Here is a 17,170-nt window from a genome sequence, read left to right on the forward strand (position 1 = left end):
CAAATGTTCATAAATGACCAGCATGGTCAAATAATAATAATCACAGTAGTTATTGAGGGTGCAACAAGTCAGCACCTCAGGAGTAAATGTCAGTTGGCTTTACATAGCCGATCATTAAGAGTATCTCTACCGCTCCTGCGGTCTCTAGAGAGTTGAAAACAGCAGGTCTGGGACAGGTAGCACGTCCGGTGGAGAGGTCAGGGTTCCATAGCCGCAGGCAGAACAGAATCATCACAATAACAGGCAAAACCAGGGATTCATTCCAGTCCAATTTTATTGAGGATTCCTTTAATATATTGTTATTTCTGCATTTAGACACTAAGGCTTCAAGCCGTTCACGCATGTACAGATGTAGGATCTTAATATGAGCCAGTTTGCTACAGCAACAGGACATGTAAATTATAATGTGGATTATAATTAATGGACATTTTTGTAGGGGTTGATACATTTTTAAGAGAAAATCAAGTCCGCCATTTCTAAGTGGAAATTACAAACTTCAGAAACCTTTTTTAACATCAAAAACACTACACGTTTTAAAGGATTCTACAACAGGGTGATCGAATTAAGTTCCTAAATCTAAAGACAATGCAGCTTTTAAGGCAATGTTCCCACTTTTGCTGAGATTGCATTGACGGTAAACGCTGCAGATGTCCGCTCAATCAGATATTACCTTTACGTCAAACGCACTATAACATGACTCTAACACCTTTTTGGATTGAATCGTGGCCTAAGCAAAGACCAATATGAACAGACAATACCTCAACTTCTATTTACTGCAATTGTACATAAGAGTCTAAATATTTAACAGTTCCATGTCAATCTTCATTATTATTTGTATTATTATTATTATTATTGTATACAGTATTAAAGTAATACATACAGTAAATGATCCTGGGGCTTAACATTATCTAATACATTGCATTTAATCAACACAATTGATCCGAAGTACAGCATAATCCAAGTGTGACTCATATGGGTTAGCACTGTCAAGATGTTCAATTGCACTTATTACAGGGAACAAGTCATATTGAAACTTTTCAGAATTTAGGTAACAAACTGAAAATGTCATTGCAGTTTCTATTTAATTGTGTAGTGCTAGTTGAAGGTTCTAGGCACAGTCATCAATTAGCAGCACTTCAATTGCATTCTCTTACTTCACAATTAAGCAATTGAAAGGGACAAAGGACCAACATACAAATGTTCAACATCTTCAACTTTTGTGATTTATAAAAACCCTCACGCCACATGAGTACAACGTAATCGTTTGTATATGGACATGATTCACTGTATGGAATGGAGCGCTCTAATAGGTTTACAAACTGCTGGAGATTGTCATACATTCTAATTGGTATCAGCACAACATGGCATGAGAGACAGGTTTAAGTCATTTTCATAATTTGAAAGGGACAAAACAGAGTAATGTTAAAATGCAAATTAATCCAGTATGATGCATCATTGCATTTATGGAGTTCCCAAAAATGTTGTGTTTTTTTTCTATTTAATTGATTTATCCCCAAAGATACATCCTCTGTCAGCTTGAAGTAATGGCACCTGGTATTACTTTGGCTCAAGAACCCAACTCCATTCAACAATGTCATGGGAGTACATCAGTCACACAGACTTTCTTAAGCTTGATGTTGACTTGGGAGACACATCCAAACACAGATGCCGATGTAATAAAAAACAAGGTTCTTCCCCTCTTGAACTGTGAGGATCTATCAGTCATGCTTGAACTGTGCATTTCACTGTGAGGATCTATCATTCTCACTTGAACTGTGCATTTCACTGTGAGGATCTATCAGTCACGCTTGAACTGTGCATTTCACTGTGAGGATCTATCAGTCACACTTGAACTGTGCATTTCACTGTGAGGATCTATCAGTCACGCTTGGAGATGTTTGATGGCAGGGCAGTGTCAGTGAAGAAGCATCAGGGTTAGGTGAAGTCACTAACCCCTGCCGTGCCGAAGAGTCCTTGGAGGATTGATTGGTCCACACTATTTCTGGGAAGATCCAAATTCTGTTGTACATGACACCGTCCAAATAGTCTATGAGCGACAAATTCACTCAAACCTTTTAAACAGAAAAATAATGGAAGCAGGCCAATATTGTATAACTTTGATAGCATAAGATTCTCTGTAAAAAAAATACAGCAATATTTCAAGCAATAATAAACTTAATTTGTATAAAAATAGATTACTTTAGATTCTTAGATATTTATAAACAAAAGAGTGACACGAGTAAAATAGTTCAGCCAAATGTCTATGTCTTCCACTTGTCTTCCACTCTCCAGAGAGAGAGAGAGAGAGACTAACTTCTTAGTCATCCGTGAATGATATACTGAGAGAGAGAGAGAGAGAGAGACAGACTAACTTCTTAGTCATTGTGTGAATTATATACTGAGAGAGAGACTAATTCTTAGTCATTCGTGAATGATATTCTGAGAGAGAAAGAGAGAGACAGACTAACTTTTTAGTCATTGTGCGAATGATATACTGAGAGAGAGAGACTAACTTCTTAGTCATTGTGTGAATGATATACTGAGAGAGAGAGAAAGAGACTAACTTCTTAGTCATTGTGTGAATGATATACTGAGAGAGAGAGAGAGAGACTAACTTCTTAGTCATTGTGTGAATGATATACTGAGAGAGAGAGCGAGAGACTAACTTCTTAGTCATTGTGTGAATGATATACTGAGAGAGAGAGAGAGTCTCAGCAGTGTACTCCACCGGTACTCAAGCATCTTAAACTGTTTCCCTCAGATCTCAATAGGGGTGCAGTAGTCCCAGCCAATTCCACATATGGGGCATTGAAAAGAACATACCATTTGAGAAATGCTCAAAGCGAAACCAAACCTTGGCCATCCGAAGTGCTTGGATAGGAATGAAGGATGTTTTCTAATGACTCAATAAATCATTTAGCATTCATTCTTGCTGAAGACGTGGAAAGGAATGTTAATGGCTCTTACCAGAGCTCTCAATCCTTGGCTTTATAATACTGCAGCTCAATGTCCTTAATGCTGCGGCATGCCCTGTGGAACATGTTACAGTCCCTTCAGATAGTATTCACACCCCTTTACCTTTTCCACATTTTGTTGTGTTACAGCCTGAATTTAAATGGATTAAATTGAGATTTTGTGTCACTGGTCTACACAAAATACCCCATAATGTCAAAGTGGAATTTTGTTTTTACAAATTAATAAAAAATAAAAAAAATAAAATGTCTTGAGTCTATAAGTATGAAACCCCTTTATTATAGCAAGCCTAAATAAGTTCAGGAGTAAAAATGTGCTTACCAAGTCACATAATAAGTTGCATGGACTCTATGATTAATAATCATGTTTAACATGATTTTTTAATAACTACCTAATCTCTGTACCCCACACATACAATTAACTGTAAGGTCCCTCAGTCGATCAGGGAATTTCAAACACAGATTCAACCACAATGACCAGGGGTGTTTTCCAATGCCTCATAAAGAGGGGAACCTACTGTACTGGTAGATGGGTTAACAACAAAAAAAGCAGACAGTGAATATACCTTTGACTATGGTGAAATTATTAATTACACTTTGGATGATGTATCAATACACCCAGTCACTATAAAGATACAAGCATCCTTTCTATTTCAGTTGCGGAGAGGAAGGAAACCGCTCAGGGATTTCACCATGAGGCCAATGTTGACCTTAAAACAGTTACAGAGTTGAATGGCTGTGATGGGGGAGAAAACCGAGGATGGATCAACAACATTGTACTTACTCCACAATACTAACCTAAATTACAAAGTGAAAAGAAGGAAACCTGTACAGAATATTGCCTTAATGCAAACAAGATGAATGTTTTTGAATATTTTAATTAAAACTGCAAAAAATGTGGCAAAGAAATAAACTTTATGTTCTGAATACAAAAGCGATGTCCTGGAGTTTTTAATAAAAAAATTAAGGAATAGTGCTAAGCACAGGCAAAATCCTAGAAGAAAACCTGGTTCAGTCTGCTTTCCAACAGACACTGAGAGACAAATTCACCTTTCAGTAGAACAATAACCTAAAGCACAAGGCCAAATAAACACTGGAGTTTATGTTAACAAGATGACATGGACTGTTCCTGAGTGGTCTAGATCAGCTTGAAAATCCATGGCAAGACTTGAAACAACCAACTTGACAGAGCTTGAATTTTTTCAAGAATAATGTGGAAGTATTGTACAATTAGATATTTCTGTATTTCATTTCCTCAACATGTTCACTTTGTCTTTATGGGGTATTGTGAGTAGATGGGTGAGAAAACAAATCRATATAATCCATTTTGAATTCCGGCTGTAACACAACACAATGGGTTAGGTTTTAGTGAAGACTAGTCCATGGAATTGTGAGGGTGAGGTAGCATGTGATCATTGTGTAAATATAGGCTACTTCAGTTCAAACAGAACAAACAGTTGCTGCAGTTTTATATTAATAAATTAATCAACAATACATTTATTTAAATTAATGAATTCATCTGAACATGTGGAAAGACATCAGATCACTAGGACTGAACGTAGCAATAAACGTTAGCCTATTTATAGATTTTGATTTCCAGAGAACGTTTGAGTAAAAATCAATATGACACTGAGTTGGAGTTGAGTATAAGTTGCAGATGATCGTCTTGAGCCAAAACCATGAGTTCATTGCCTGACGATATCTGTCACTGTTGACTGCACCATCGCCATGTCTGACTGTTTGTGTTGTGGTTGTTGCCTAGCAATAGTGCCGCCCTGATTAATGTAAAAAGCCTTCAAAGGACTACACTGTCTTATCAGTTTTCTGTTTTTACCATCATGACATTTAAGGATAATATTAAATATAATTTTTTACCTCTGGTTTTCAATTATGTTGGCACTGTAGAGAAGGGCTCGGAGTCTCTGAGAAATGAAAAAAATATTCAATTAGACGTCTATGTAGGAATTAGAGTGGGATTGGTTAGCAGGGTTAATCCTCACATGTGGAGGCAGATGTAAACTAGTTGTCTCTGACAGCTTAGTTGGGCACTACAATTGTTTGTTCAGTGTGTGTTCCCTCTTACCTTTTTCTCACTGAATAGTGTTGTGATGAGGAGAAGTCCGCCGCACATGGATGCAATGATAAAGGCTGTCTGGTAGTAGGTGCTGGAATCGTAATGACCAGTTTTCCCATTCTGGAATTTCTTCTCTGAGCCTTCACTGGGCCTTTCTGAAATAGGAGCGTCATCCACATCTGTCTTCTCTGACAGGATATCTGAGGGATGATGGCATGGTATTTAAATGGCATGGTATTTAAGATTATTCTACATGGTGAAATGGTATTACACATCAACATGCATTACTTTATTGTTTCCTTAAAATTTATTAAAACAAGCATAATTTGGTAGTACCACATACTTACCAATACTTTCTTTAAAGTATCAGGTAAATATRAGGTACATACCAGAGAAAACAGCCAAATCTCTATGCAAGTGAATGTGTGTATTTTGAATCAGGAGGAGGACACAAAGTAGTTCAAACAGGGTGCTATGCTACAGTATTTACCTGTGCTCAAGACTTCCTCATAGTATGTCCTAGTATGTTTTGACTCAGTCTTCCTGATTTGGCCCAGGACCTTTGTAGTGGTGTGTAGTTTGTCTGGCTCCTCCTCTGTCATCTTCCAATGTGGAGATGCTTCAGTCGTAGTGCTCCCAATCGGATGGTTCCAGTCATGTGAATATCTCTCTGTGCTTGGGTATGTTTTCGTAGTGTCCTCTAGTTGAGGGGTCTCTGTTGAAACGTCCAGTGACCTCTTGGCCAACACATAGGCAGTGCTCTCATCACTACTGAGGGTGATGCCCATCACCTTGTACAAGAAAGGGACAGGTGTGACCAGCTTGACCCCAGGGACAATAAAGAGATCGTGTGGTGAACCTGCTGCTCCTCTCCCTGCTGGTTTGTCTGCAGAAGCCTCCATCGCCCTTTCAGTCTGGGGGTAGTAAAAACCCTTGTGCTTGGATCCAACAGTCTCCATGAGAACTAGGCTGGGAGGGGAAGACATTAAAGGGTGGTCTGTGGCAGAAGGGGGGTTCGAGCCTGTTTTATAGAGTGCAGAGTCTGACTCAGTTCCAGTGGGTGGAGGTGGACGAGAATCCCAGTGTAACTCCCCCTCTCTGCCCTCTCCAAGTGAATGTCCATCGGGGACAGTCACCTGCAGCTCCCTAAGGGAGGGGGGTCCTATAGTACCAGGACTCCCTAGGAACACCCCAGGGTCAGCGCTGTGGGTACCCAATGGTGGGTGAGGAGGCCTGGGTTGCATGGTTGGGGGACTGGGAGAGGGTGGGCTGTGGGGGACTGCTCCATACACTGTGGGAGACCAGGGAGACATCAGGGGCCACCGGACCCACTGTTGGACATGCACACTGGTGTTCCGGTTCAGGTTCAGCTAGGGGCAGATGAGAGGAAGATGTAAGGGGTTTGGTTTTCATAAAATATTTTGCAGGTTTTACTACATAATTTCTTCCATCCGAGCCAAATGTCCTCATCTGCTTGCATGCTCCTCCCCTATATCAAGGTGTTTTGGTACTCCCTTTTGACCTACGCTTTTCAACACACTAACTATTACTATACCACAGGTCAGTATAATCAACCAATCTAACTGTCTATCCTGCTCTCTATCCACCATTCATAGCGACAATAGTGGTAGGTGGATTGTTTGTCCAGATCTGCAATAGGCTAACTAGCCATCGTACCACACATAAAAGCCTTCAAAGCTGCATATATTTTCTATATGAATCCACATTAACAAATAGGAATAGCTGATAGGCAGCGGAGAAGCCAGGTGCATCACTGCGCATGAAAGAACAGTGAAGACATGAGACACACAGCTCGAAAAGCTCCCCTATATATCTTGTTTAGGGACAAGACAATTATCYTACCTAGACTAGCCTACAACACCACAATGCAAGGAATAATTGCATTATTGTTTTCAAATGAGTACAAAATTCTACTCTAGGCTGCGGTGAAAACATCATTTGAATAACAGCGCAGAAGCTGTGTGATTTGAATGTTTAATTCCATTTGGATTGGTTGTGAGTCTACTCTCCACAGTTTATACAGTCTAGAAAGGCACAGTAGCAGGCCAGTCTGGCTGTATTTCTACTTCTGATACTGAGATGGGGTGTCTGTTGCAGATCATCATTCTCCCAAGCCATCCTATAATAGGGACAGGGGAATATCTAGTCAGTTGTACAACTGAATTCCTTCAACTGAAATGTGTCTTCCGCATTTAACCCAACCCCTCTGAATCAGAGAGGTGCGGGGGGGGGGGGGGGGGGGGGGGGGGGGGGGGGGGGGGGGGGGGGGGGGGGGGGGGGGGCTGCCTTAATCAAAATCCACATCTTTGGCACCCAGGGGGTAGAATGACAGATTTCTACCTTGTCAACTCGGGGATTCGATTCAGCAACCTTTCGCACCTAGAACCTAACACTTCAATATAGCCTAAATGTGTGTCATTTAACTTTTAAAATGTTTTGGCTTTTATATGTGGCATAAACACAGCCAGTCACAATGTTTTAATCTGATTAGGCTTCTTCAAAAGTCTCCTGTYAGCATACACACATTCGTCCCAAATATAATTCCAGCATCCTCAAAGTAAAGTACATGTCGGATAAAAAATGTCACAACATCATGGGAAAGCATACAATCCACAGATGAAATAAATGATGATGAACTTCACAGGATGGTGAAAGTGCACGCTGATGAGCTTGATGCTCRTTTCAATGAATATGGAGGGTCTTATTCTGGTGACATGATGATTGACTCTTGGCTGCCATTTGACAGATAAATATAATCTCACAGTTTAGTCCATAATAATCTCATTGCTTAGGCTATACCAGCACCGTATCTCTGAGCTATTGGCTAGAGCACACATGCCAGTACCAGAGTGGGTACATTCACTATACTGTACCTATTCCAAAAAATTTGGGACAAAACCATCAGTAGGCCTAGAGTTGAAAATGAGATGGAAACCCATTTAACTTGTATTTTGTATTCGTTTCACGGGAATTGAACTGCAGCAGGTATTTGTATGTGCACAACATATTTACTGAAGCACAGACTTTTATCCACAACAAGTTAATTTGATGGACACAAAACACTGATGGGAAAATGCACATATTGTTCTTATGCAGATTTGAGAATATTTGCATGACACTCTGTGGTCAACTGGATGGTAACCTAGCTACAGACACCCTAATCAACACAGTTGCAGTTCTGACATACGKTATTATGTTTGTTTTAAAAAAAATATTGCATACACCTGCGACCCAAACTGGCCATTGTTTTATTAGAAAAAATATGGCCTTCATAATGTCCACTTATGTACAAAGGATGCTGTATATAGCATTTTTTTAACATATTAAAATAAGAGAAGAGATACATAATATTTATCCAGCCTTTGCTGCTATGCTCGCAGATGCGCATAATGTGCTACAACCCCCTAAAAAGTACATAATAACTCCAAATAACCAAAAAGTAGCTTGGTTGTTGTCAGTGGCGATTTCAGCATGTAAATCTTTGAGGGGAATTTATTTTTATTTTTATTAAGACGCATGCCAGCTATGCCACTACACAACAGTAAACACTTGCACTATAACAGTGACAAATGGTGCCCACAATCTGTTAGGGCATACATAAAGCTGTCCCAACAGCAGAGTATTCTTTTCAGCACCATGGAGTGAATCCTTACCACCGCTACACCTGACTATCAGAGGAGCCTTGTCTGGCAGCGAAACAGTTCATTCAGCCTCATTTACTGCCTTTTTAAAAACATAGTTGATATGGCTGACTTGCTTAATAAACAAGTGTGGTTTCTACTGACAATTGACATGTACAAACTATGGCATATGGGAACAATGCGCTGATAACAGGCAATCCATAATTTCTATTAAGACATTAATGAGCAAGCCAAGARAGACGTAGTCAATAAAACTATTTGTTCAGCACTTTTGAAATGTACAGCGACAGAGCTCAGAACATGGGCCGTTCTTACAGTATTTTCCCTGTACACCAAGCCAGAACCATAGGATAAATAAACGGGGCATATAAACAGACAATGAACGCTCTTACAATATTCGATGATGACATTTCTCTATACCAGGCTATGTGCACCACCAGCTCAGAACAGTAGGCTGAGTTATGAGAGGGAAAGGGACCAATTTATTAGCGTGAGGCACATGGGCTACTAACAGCTTACTACACAACATTGTCGTGTCTTTGGCATCATTAAACTGAAGACTGTTAGTTTATCAAATCAATTCTCTGTAATTATTATTACGTGATTAACTAATCAGATAAATATAATTAACTAGGAAGTCTTGGCACCAAGGAAAATATTCAGATTACAAGGTTATAATTTTCCTAATATAACTTTCAGATATTTAATATCTGATCAATTAGTCTTCTAATTAATTAATTATTCTTTACCTCACGTTAGTTTCATTCCAAACGTCGTAAATTGTTGGTTATCTGCACGAACCCAGTCTTCACTATGAATCTACCATACATCAATTGTCTTAAAAATGTATTTGCTAACTAACTAAATAATCACAGAAATGCACATACAAACAAACAAAGTAGATATGGTTACAAGGAAATGATAGGGMATGTGCCCTAGTGGGCTAAACCGGTATTACGGATTGGTGGACAAAAGGGAGGTGGGTGTAGACTGAGAAAGGCGGGAATTACGCAAATGAATCACTACACACTTGATAATCATATTCATTGAAATGCTAATCCTTTGCACATGAACGCTCACTCATTCGGGAATAATTGCAAACAATATATATATTTATGCTCAGTGTGTCGTCGTGATCTCTGTTGGGATCGTCCGTCTTTCTGTTGGAGAGTTTGTCCGTCCGCCCTCTCTCTCTCTCTCTTTCGTGGTTAGAATGGATAGTTCAGAGAAACATTCAGCAATGTTGCTATAGAATAGGTGTTTCGGCGGTTGTCGGCCTTCACATTCAATGGTATAGAATTCCTAGCTGCAGACTAGTAATTAGTATCAACGATTTGCTCTTATTCTGTCGGTATCGATAGTCTCAGAGTTTCAACAACCATTACAACCTTAGCTTATACTCAGGTTTATAGTTTCTCCTCAAACCTTAGCCCTCTCGTGGTAATCGAGGTAAGCTGGTCTCAAACCTRAGCCCTCTCGTGGTAATCGAGGTAAGCTGGTCTGAAGGGAATTCCTCCCTGTGGGGGTTATATTGATAACAGTAGAAAGGGGCTGTCCCATGACGCCAGATCAATCTGTGCTCATGGGGCGGCCCAATGATTTATTTAAAATTTAAAGGGAATTGGAGTTTCCTTCATTAAACAGTTTAAAATCACATTACATAATTTCACAAATAGTTTCATCTTTACTCATTCATTTTATACAAAAATTAGATGCAAGCCTCACAACTGAGACTCTTGTATAAACGGAGTTATGGTAATGTGGCTGTATTATCTCTCATGAGTTTCACAAAATTGTACAAAACAGACCAGTTCATAGCTGGATTCTTCCACGACTGTGTACACCTTCTCCAAAACATGGAAATTGTTCAGTTCTCAAGTTCTGTGATTTGGAAGAGGTTCCTTTGTTCTCKTGTGAACCTTACTCCCTCTCTACTCTGGCCATGAGGAGAGAACTCCTCTAGGGATTTATGACCTGCCTAACAGAGCCTGGGTGTAGGGGGAAGAGAGAGAGGTGGTGAGAGAGAGAGGGGGATGGTGCAGAGAGAGGGGGATGGGGCTCGCTGTACCCAAAGAGGGCCACGTCATGACGACATACACTTAGTATTACTTTCTTTGCTACAGTATACATTTCTCCCTAAGACATTTTTGGTCTCACCATGAACAGGAAGGTGGCGAGGCGGTCCTTCTTGTGGGCAAATTTTGTCATCAAACTTTGTCATCAAAGTCTGCCATTCTCTGGATTGATGGTGCTTTCAAGACAACTGGGAACTCGAAGAAAGAAAAAAACAAGGTTGAATCATGACATCAGTGATCTTCATGTCAGAGCTCTAGAAAGAGGCCCGAGTTCCCGACTTGGAATTTTGAGTTCTTTGACCGTTCAAAACGCATTTTCCCAGTCGGAGCTTGTTTCTTCCCAGTTGTCTTGATCTCACTGAAGTCTGAGATTTCCCAGTTCCGAGTTTCCAGATATTTTGAACGCGGCAGAAGTCATGCTGGATTGACAGAATGGCCAATGTATTCAGCCTTTTCTGGCCCATGGAGTTGCATGTGAATGTTTATCCTTTAAAGCTTGGAAAAGAGACCCTTAAACCAAGACTTGGACCACTCCACTGAATAGCAGGCTATTGATTGCTTTGCAACGCTTGCAGTTAGCCACTGATTCCTTCCAAACCACTCATTGTTGAATTTGCGATTTCCGACTTGTTGTGTAATGTTTATGTCCAGTGGCCGATGAGCACCGATACATTTTATCTATAATGTCTCTTCATATGACAAGGATTGAAAAGGATTTTCCAGTAGATTGTCGACATGATTCATGATGATGACTGCTTGTCTAGCATGCTAGCTAAGATTTTGAAAGTATGATGTTGACATGATCAGTCCAATCAAAGCTACGATAGATATAACGTGATTTGACATAATTTTATCTGTGGCCAATGACCTTGAGCCTTCTTGGATCGACACTTCTAATATAAATCTCTGGCAGCACCCAAGGGACTTGAATTGTTTTGCTCTCCCTGTAGATTTTGCAGTGACGTAGTGTCCCCATGATTGACAGAACACTGAGCCAATCACAGGGCAACTAGAGAACATTACCAACACGTACGCTCTGTATTTTCCGCTGGCTGCCCCACCACCACAGAAAGCACTGAGCTGGGCTGAAACACCTGCATTTTGGAGCTGCATAACTCAAAAAAGAAAAAAAGAGACAATGTTTGTAGGTGGCTTTATTAACTGAATTTTTAATTTATTTATTACATTGTTTGCAAACTGATATGCCTAAAAAAAAGCATGAGCTGGCGCACACCCAGAGACAATTATTTAGTGTAAAGGTACTGACTAACGGTGAATCAACTGTAAGCTATAAAACAAAGAGTGTCGCACACTCCGTATGTATAARCTCCCAGTAATTTACTGGGTGAAAAAACACCAATGTTTCGGCATCACTGTGCCTTCTTCAGGGTAATGCCATGAATGCTTGAACCAGGTTATGTAGACAAACAGTGCAATTAGTGCAAKCAATGACAAAAGTGAGGGGTGTGTCATAATTGCTAGGTTGATCAGAATGAATTGAGCTAAACTGTTAAAAGACCCATAGCATATTGGATATATGCCATTAACATTAGCATAACATTAGCATCAACATACATTATTGTTTCATTTATTTTTACCTATATATTTAAATATTTTCGATTTCATTTAAAATGTTGTTACATGTAATATTTTGGTTAAACCATAATAATAATAAGCATCATCAACAGTGGGAACATAGTAGGTGCACTATGATAAGATGTAGAAAGAATACATTCATTTACAAGACCTGTTCACAGAAAATATAATTGGTCATAAGAAGAGCCTGAGATCAAAGTCAATATTCAGACCACTAGGGGTCAACGTTTTTAAAAAGGATATCCAGTAAACCTCCCTCTGTAGTAGTAGGATCTCCATGTTACCTCCTCTCCTTGGTAGAGCAACATGCTCAATGCCTCTACATCTGAGGGAGGAGATGGGATGGTTAGTGTTGGATTTTGGGTCAACTTTGAACATTGCTAAACTACAGGACTGTTTTGCTTTGACTGGAACATGTTCCGGGATTCCTCCGATGGCATTGAGGAGTACAACACCCCAGTCACTGGCTTCATCAATAAGTGCATCGAGGACATCGTCCACACAGTGACTGTACGTACATACGCCAACCAGAAGCCATGGATTACAGGCAACATTCGCACCGAGCTAAAGGGTAAAGCTGTCGCTTTCAAGGTGCGGGACTCTAACCCGGAAGCTTATAAGAAATCCTGCTATGCCCTCTGACGAACCATCAAACAGGCAAAGCGTCAATACAGGGCTAAGATTGAATAGTACTACACCGACTCTGACACTCAATTTATGTGGCAGGGCTTGCAAACTATTACAGACTACAAAGGGAACCACAGCCACGAGCTGCCTAGTGACACGAGCCTACCAGACGAGCTAAATCACTTTTATGCTCGCTTCGAGGCAAGCAACATTGAGACATCATGCATGAGATCTTCAGCTGTTCCGGACGACTGTGGGAGTAAGACCTTTAAACAGGTCAACATTCACAAGACTGCGGGGCCAGACGGATTACCAGGACGTGTGCTCCGGGCATGTGTTGACCAACTGGCAGGTGTCTTCACTGACATTTTCAACATGCCCCTGATTGAATCTGTAATACCAACATGTTTCAAGCAGACCATCATAGTCCCTGTGCCTAAGAACACAAAGACAACCTGCCTAAATGACTACAGACCCGTAGCACTCACGTCCATAGCCATGAAGTGCTTTCAAAGGCTGGTAATGCCTCACATCAACAGCATTATCCCAAAAACCCTAGACCCACTACAATTTACATACCGCCCTAACAGATCCACAGATGATGCAATCTCTATTGCACTCCACACTGCCCTTTCCCACATGGACAAAAGGAACACCTACGTGAGAATGGTGTTCATTGACTACAGCTCAGCTGTAGTGTGTTGAACACACCATAGTACCCTCAAAGCTCATCACTAAGCTAAGGATCCTGGAACTAAACACCTCCCTCTGCAGCTGGATCCTGGACTTCCTGACGGGCCGCCCCCAGGTGGTGAGGGTAGGTAGCAACACATCTGCAACGCTGATCCTCAAAACTGGAGCCCCTCAGGGGTGCGTGCTCAGTCTCCTCTGTACTCCCTGTTCACCCACGACGGCATGGCCAGGCACGACTTCAGCACCACCATTAAGTTTGCAGACGACAATCTGATCACCGACAACGATGAGACAGCCTATAGGGAGGAGGTCAGAGACCTGGCCGTGTGGTGCCAGAATAACAACCTATCCCTCAACGTAACCAAGACTAAGTGGATATGTGACTCATGAAAAGGTAGACCTAAGCAATGCCCACATTCTCCATCGAAAGGGGCTGTAGTGGAGCAGGTTTGAGGCTTCAAGTTCCTTGGTTGTCTACATCACCAACAACTAGAATCGTGTCAACCGACACCAAGACAGTGTAAGAGGCACGCAAAGCCTATTCCCCTCAGGAAACTAAAAGGATTTGCTGGTTCAAGACCTCGAAAAGGTTCTACAGCTGCACATGAGAAGCACCTGACTGGTTGTTCATCCTGCTTGGAAGGCAACTGCTCGGATCCGACGCAGTGTGGTAGTGTTGTACGCAATACATCAATGGGCTAAACTGCTCCATCAGGCCTCTACTACAGGGTGTGCAGAGAAGCAAAAATTGTCAAAGAACCCAGCCTCCCAAGATCGACTGGTCTCTCTACTACCACATGCAGGTGTACTGGAGTGCCATTAGACAAAAGCTTACACATTTTCCCAACATAAGCTCCTGAGGTAAGCAAATGGTACTACATGCATGTGCCCCCCCCCCAACCAATCCTTCTTTTACATGCTGCTACTCTCTGTTAGTCATATATGCATGTCACTTAATATACATTCATGTACATAATACCTCAATAGCCGACAACTGGTGCCCCGCCATGGCCACCCGGAGCATCTATTGTGGTCCCGCCAACCTCACTCACCACCCCCAAACCCTCTTTAAACGCTAACTGTCTTTTCTGTTTATCAAAAGCATAGTATTTAACCATGCCTACATGTACAACTACCTTCAGTCAGCCGACTAACCGTGCATTATAGAGCCGCTACTTGTTAAGCCTCGCTACTGCGTTTTACCGCTTTTTACTGTGTTTTTATTCTTTACTACTATGTCACCTAATAGCTTTTTAAAACGTTGACTTGCACTGTTGGTTAAAGCTGTAATGTAATTATTTCATTCGCGCACTGAAAAATTATTCTTTGATTGATTTGAACATGCTAACATGAACATGATAGATCAGAAGTATAATAAGTATATGAGGGATAAGAGAATTGGTTGTTACTTCAGAATTAGGTTATCTGTATGGAGCCAGATAAGTTTGACGTTAGGTAGACGGTGAATCTTAGAAACTAACAAGTCACTGAGGGAGAGAGGGTTAATGTATAACGTTTACATTTATGTCAGCAGTTATGTAGCCACGGGATCTTCTGGAGAGAAGAGACAGTCTGGTATCATAACCAGACAGCCTTGAGTGGGATGGAGTGAGCACTTTGGGGTAGAGGTCAGGTTAGATGAAGTAAGGAAGAACAGATATCACTAAGGTTCTGTCTAGCAACAGGGATGCAATGGCTGTTCGGTTGTGGAGAAGGAGACTCAGACTAGGAGAAAGGGTTAAATATCAGTGCTTTTGTGAAATGCTGTTTGTCTGAATGCAGCTGTATCGACACTTAGGGAAGAATTAAACTTGGTTAAGCTTCTCTAGTGTGTGTGAGTTATTTACTCTGAAAATTAGAACCTAACATTAGCTTCAACAAAGTAAGCTGCTACTGGATAGTCAGTATTCTTAGACCTGACTGAGCTGCGGTATTCAGCTATGCGTTGTTTTAATTGTCTTTTCGTTTGTCCCACGTAGGCTTTCCCACATGTAAAGGATATGAGATAAATTACTCCCTTTGTCTTGCATGAGATGTTACCCCTAACAGGGAGTTTTTGAACTGTATGTGGGTGTCTGAAGAAAGATGTTTTCATAGTGTTATTGCACTGTGCGCATGATCAACATTTGTAGTTCCCATTCGGAATAGGTGTCAAGAGTGTCTGAGTGGGCTCAGGGGGCAGGTCAGATCTCACCAAGTTAACCCCAATATTGCGACCCCGCTTATAGACCAGCAGTGGGGGCTCCTTGAAGAGGTTTGCAATTTTTTTGTCTGATTGCAGAATATGCCAGTGCTTTTTCAGGATTGCTTTCATGTTCTCCGAACACTTGGTGCAAAACACTGTTGCGTTGTTTTTCTTCTTTGGTTGAGTTTTTAGCAATTCCTCTCTTGGTTTTTGAGATATTTTCATCATTGCAGCATCAAGAGTTTGGTCCTTGTAGTCTCTCATTTTGAATTTATCTGTCATTTTCTTAGCATTGCTGTCAAAATCTGTCTGGTGGCCACAGATCTGTTTTACCCCGCATAACTGGCTATATGGTAGACCATTCCTGAGGGGAAGGGGATGCATACTATCCGCACGTAGCAGGGTATTGCGGTCTGTGGGCTTCGTGTATAAGTATGTATGTAATGCATCATTCTCTTTGATGATCCATAAGTCCAGGTATTTACATTTTCTCTCATCAGTCTGAGTTTGAAGGTAGGCCTTGAAATACATCCACAGGTACACCTCCAATTTACTCAAATGATGTCAATTAGCCTATCAGAAGCTTCTAAAGCCATGACATCATTTTCTGGGATTTTCCAAGCTGTTTAAAGGCACAGTCAACTTAGTGTATGTAAACTTCTGACCCACTGGAATTGTGATACAATGAATTATAAGTGAAATAATCTGTTAACAATTGTTGGAAAAATGACCCTTGTCATGCACAAAGTAGATGTCCTAACCGACTTGCCAAAACTATAGGTTGTTAACAAGAAATTTGTGGAGTGGCTGAAAAACGATTTTTAATGACTCCAACCTAAGTGTAATGTAAACTTCTGACTTCAACTGAATGTGTTATTTCATAGTTGTGATGTCTTCACTATTATTCTACAATGTAGAAAATAGTAAAAATAAAGAAAAACCCTGCAATAAGTAGGTTTTTCCAAACTTTTGACTGATACTATATATATAATATAAACACATTTTTGCTGAACAAGTGGGGCTCAAAACAAGTAGGCTCTGTCCCACTTGCCCTGAATGACGGGTCGCCACTTTATTTAGATTTTTTTGGAATGCATGGATGACCAATGCGGTTGAATGCAGCATTGCTGTATGGCCACTCAAAATGTCTTGTAGTTGAGTAGCCAGGCCTAGGCTACTGCACAAATGTTGCTTGTGCTTCTTCATCTGCATTGCTTGCTGTTTGGAGTTTTAGGCTGTGTTGCTGTATAGCACTTTGTGACATCTGCCTGATGTAAAAAGGGCTT

General features: G+C 40.8%; 1 protein-coding gene across 1 annotated transcript in view; it reads right to left on the minus strand.

Moving 5' to 3' along the window:
• Positions 1-256: 256 nt before the first annotated feature.
• csf1a (colony stimulating factor 1a (macrophage)) overlaps positions 257-17,170 on the minus strand; it is a 32,048-nt gene continuing 15,134 nt past the window's right edge. Inside the window, 5 exon segments of the mRNA XM_024147325.2 lie at positions 257-3,030; positions 4,848-4,894; positions 5,056-5,246; positions 5,537-6,291; positions 6,293-6,416. Coding sequence (XP_024003093.2) covers positions 2,976-3,030; positions 4,848-4,894; positions 5,056-5,246; positions 5,537-6,291; positions 6,293-6,416 — 1,172 coding nt within the window. The 3' untranslated portion in view covers positions 257-2,975.

The sequence above is a fragment of the Salvelinus sp. IW2-2015 genome, linkage group LG11 (genome assembly GCF_002910315.2).
Source record: "Salvelinus sp. IW2-2015 linkage group LG11, ASM291031v2, whole genome shotgun sequence".
Lineage (NCBI taxonomy): Eukaryota > Metazoa > Chordata > Actinopteri > Salmoniformes > Salmonidae > Salvelinus > Salvelinus sp. IW2-2015.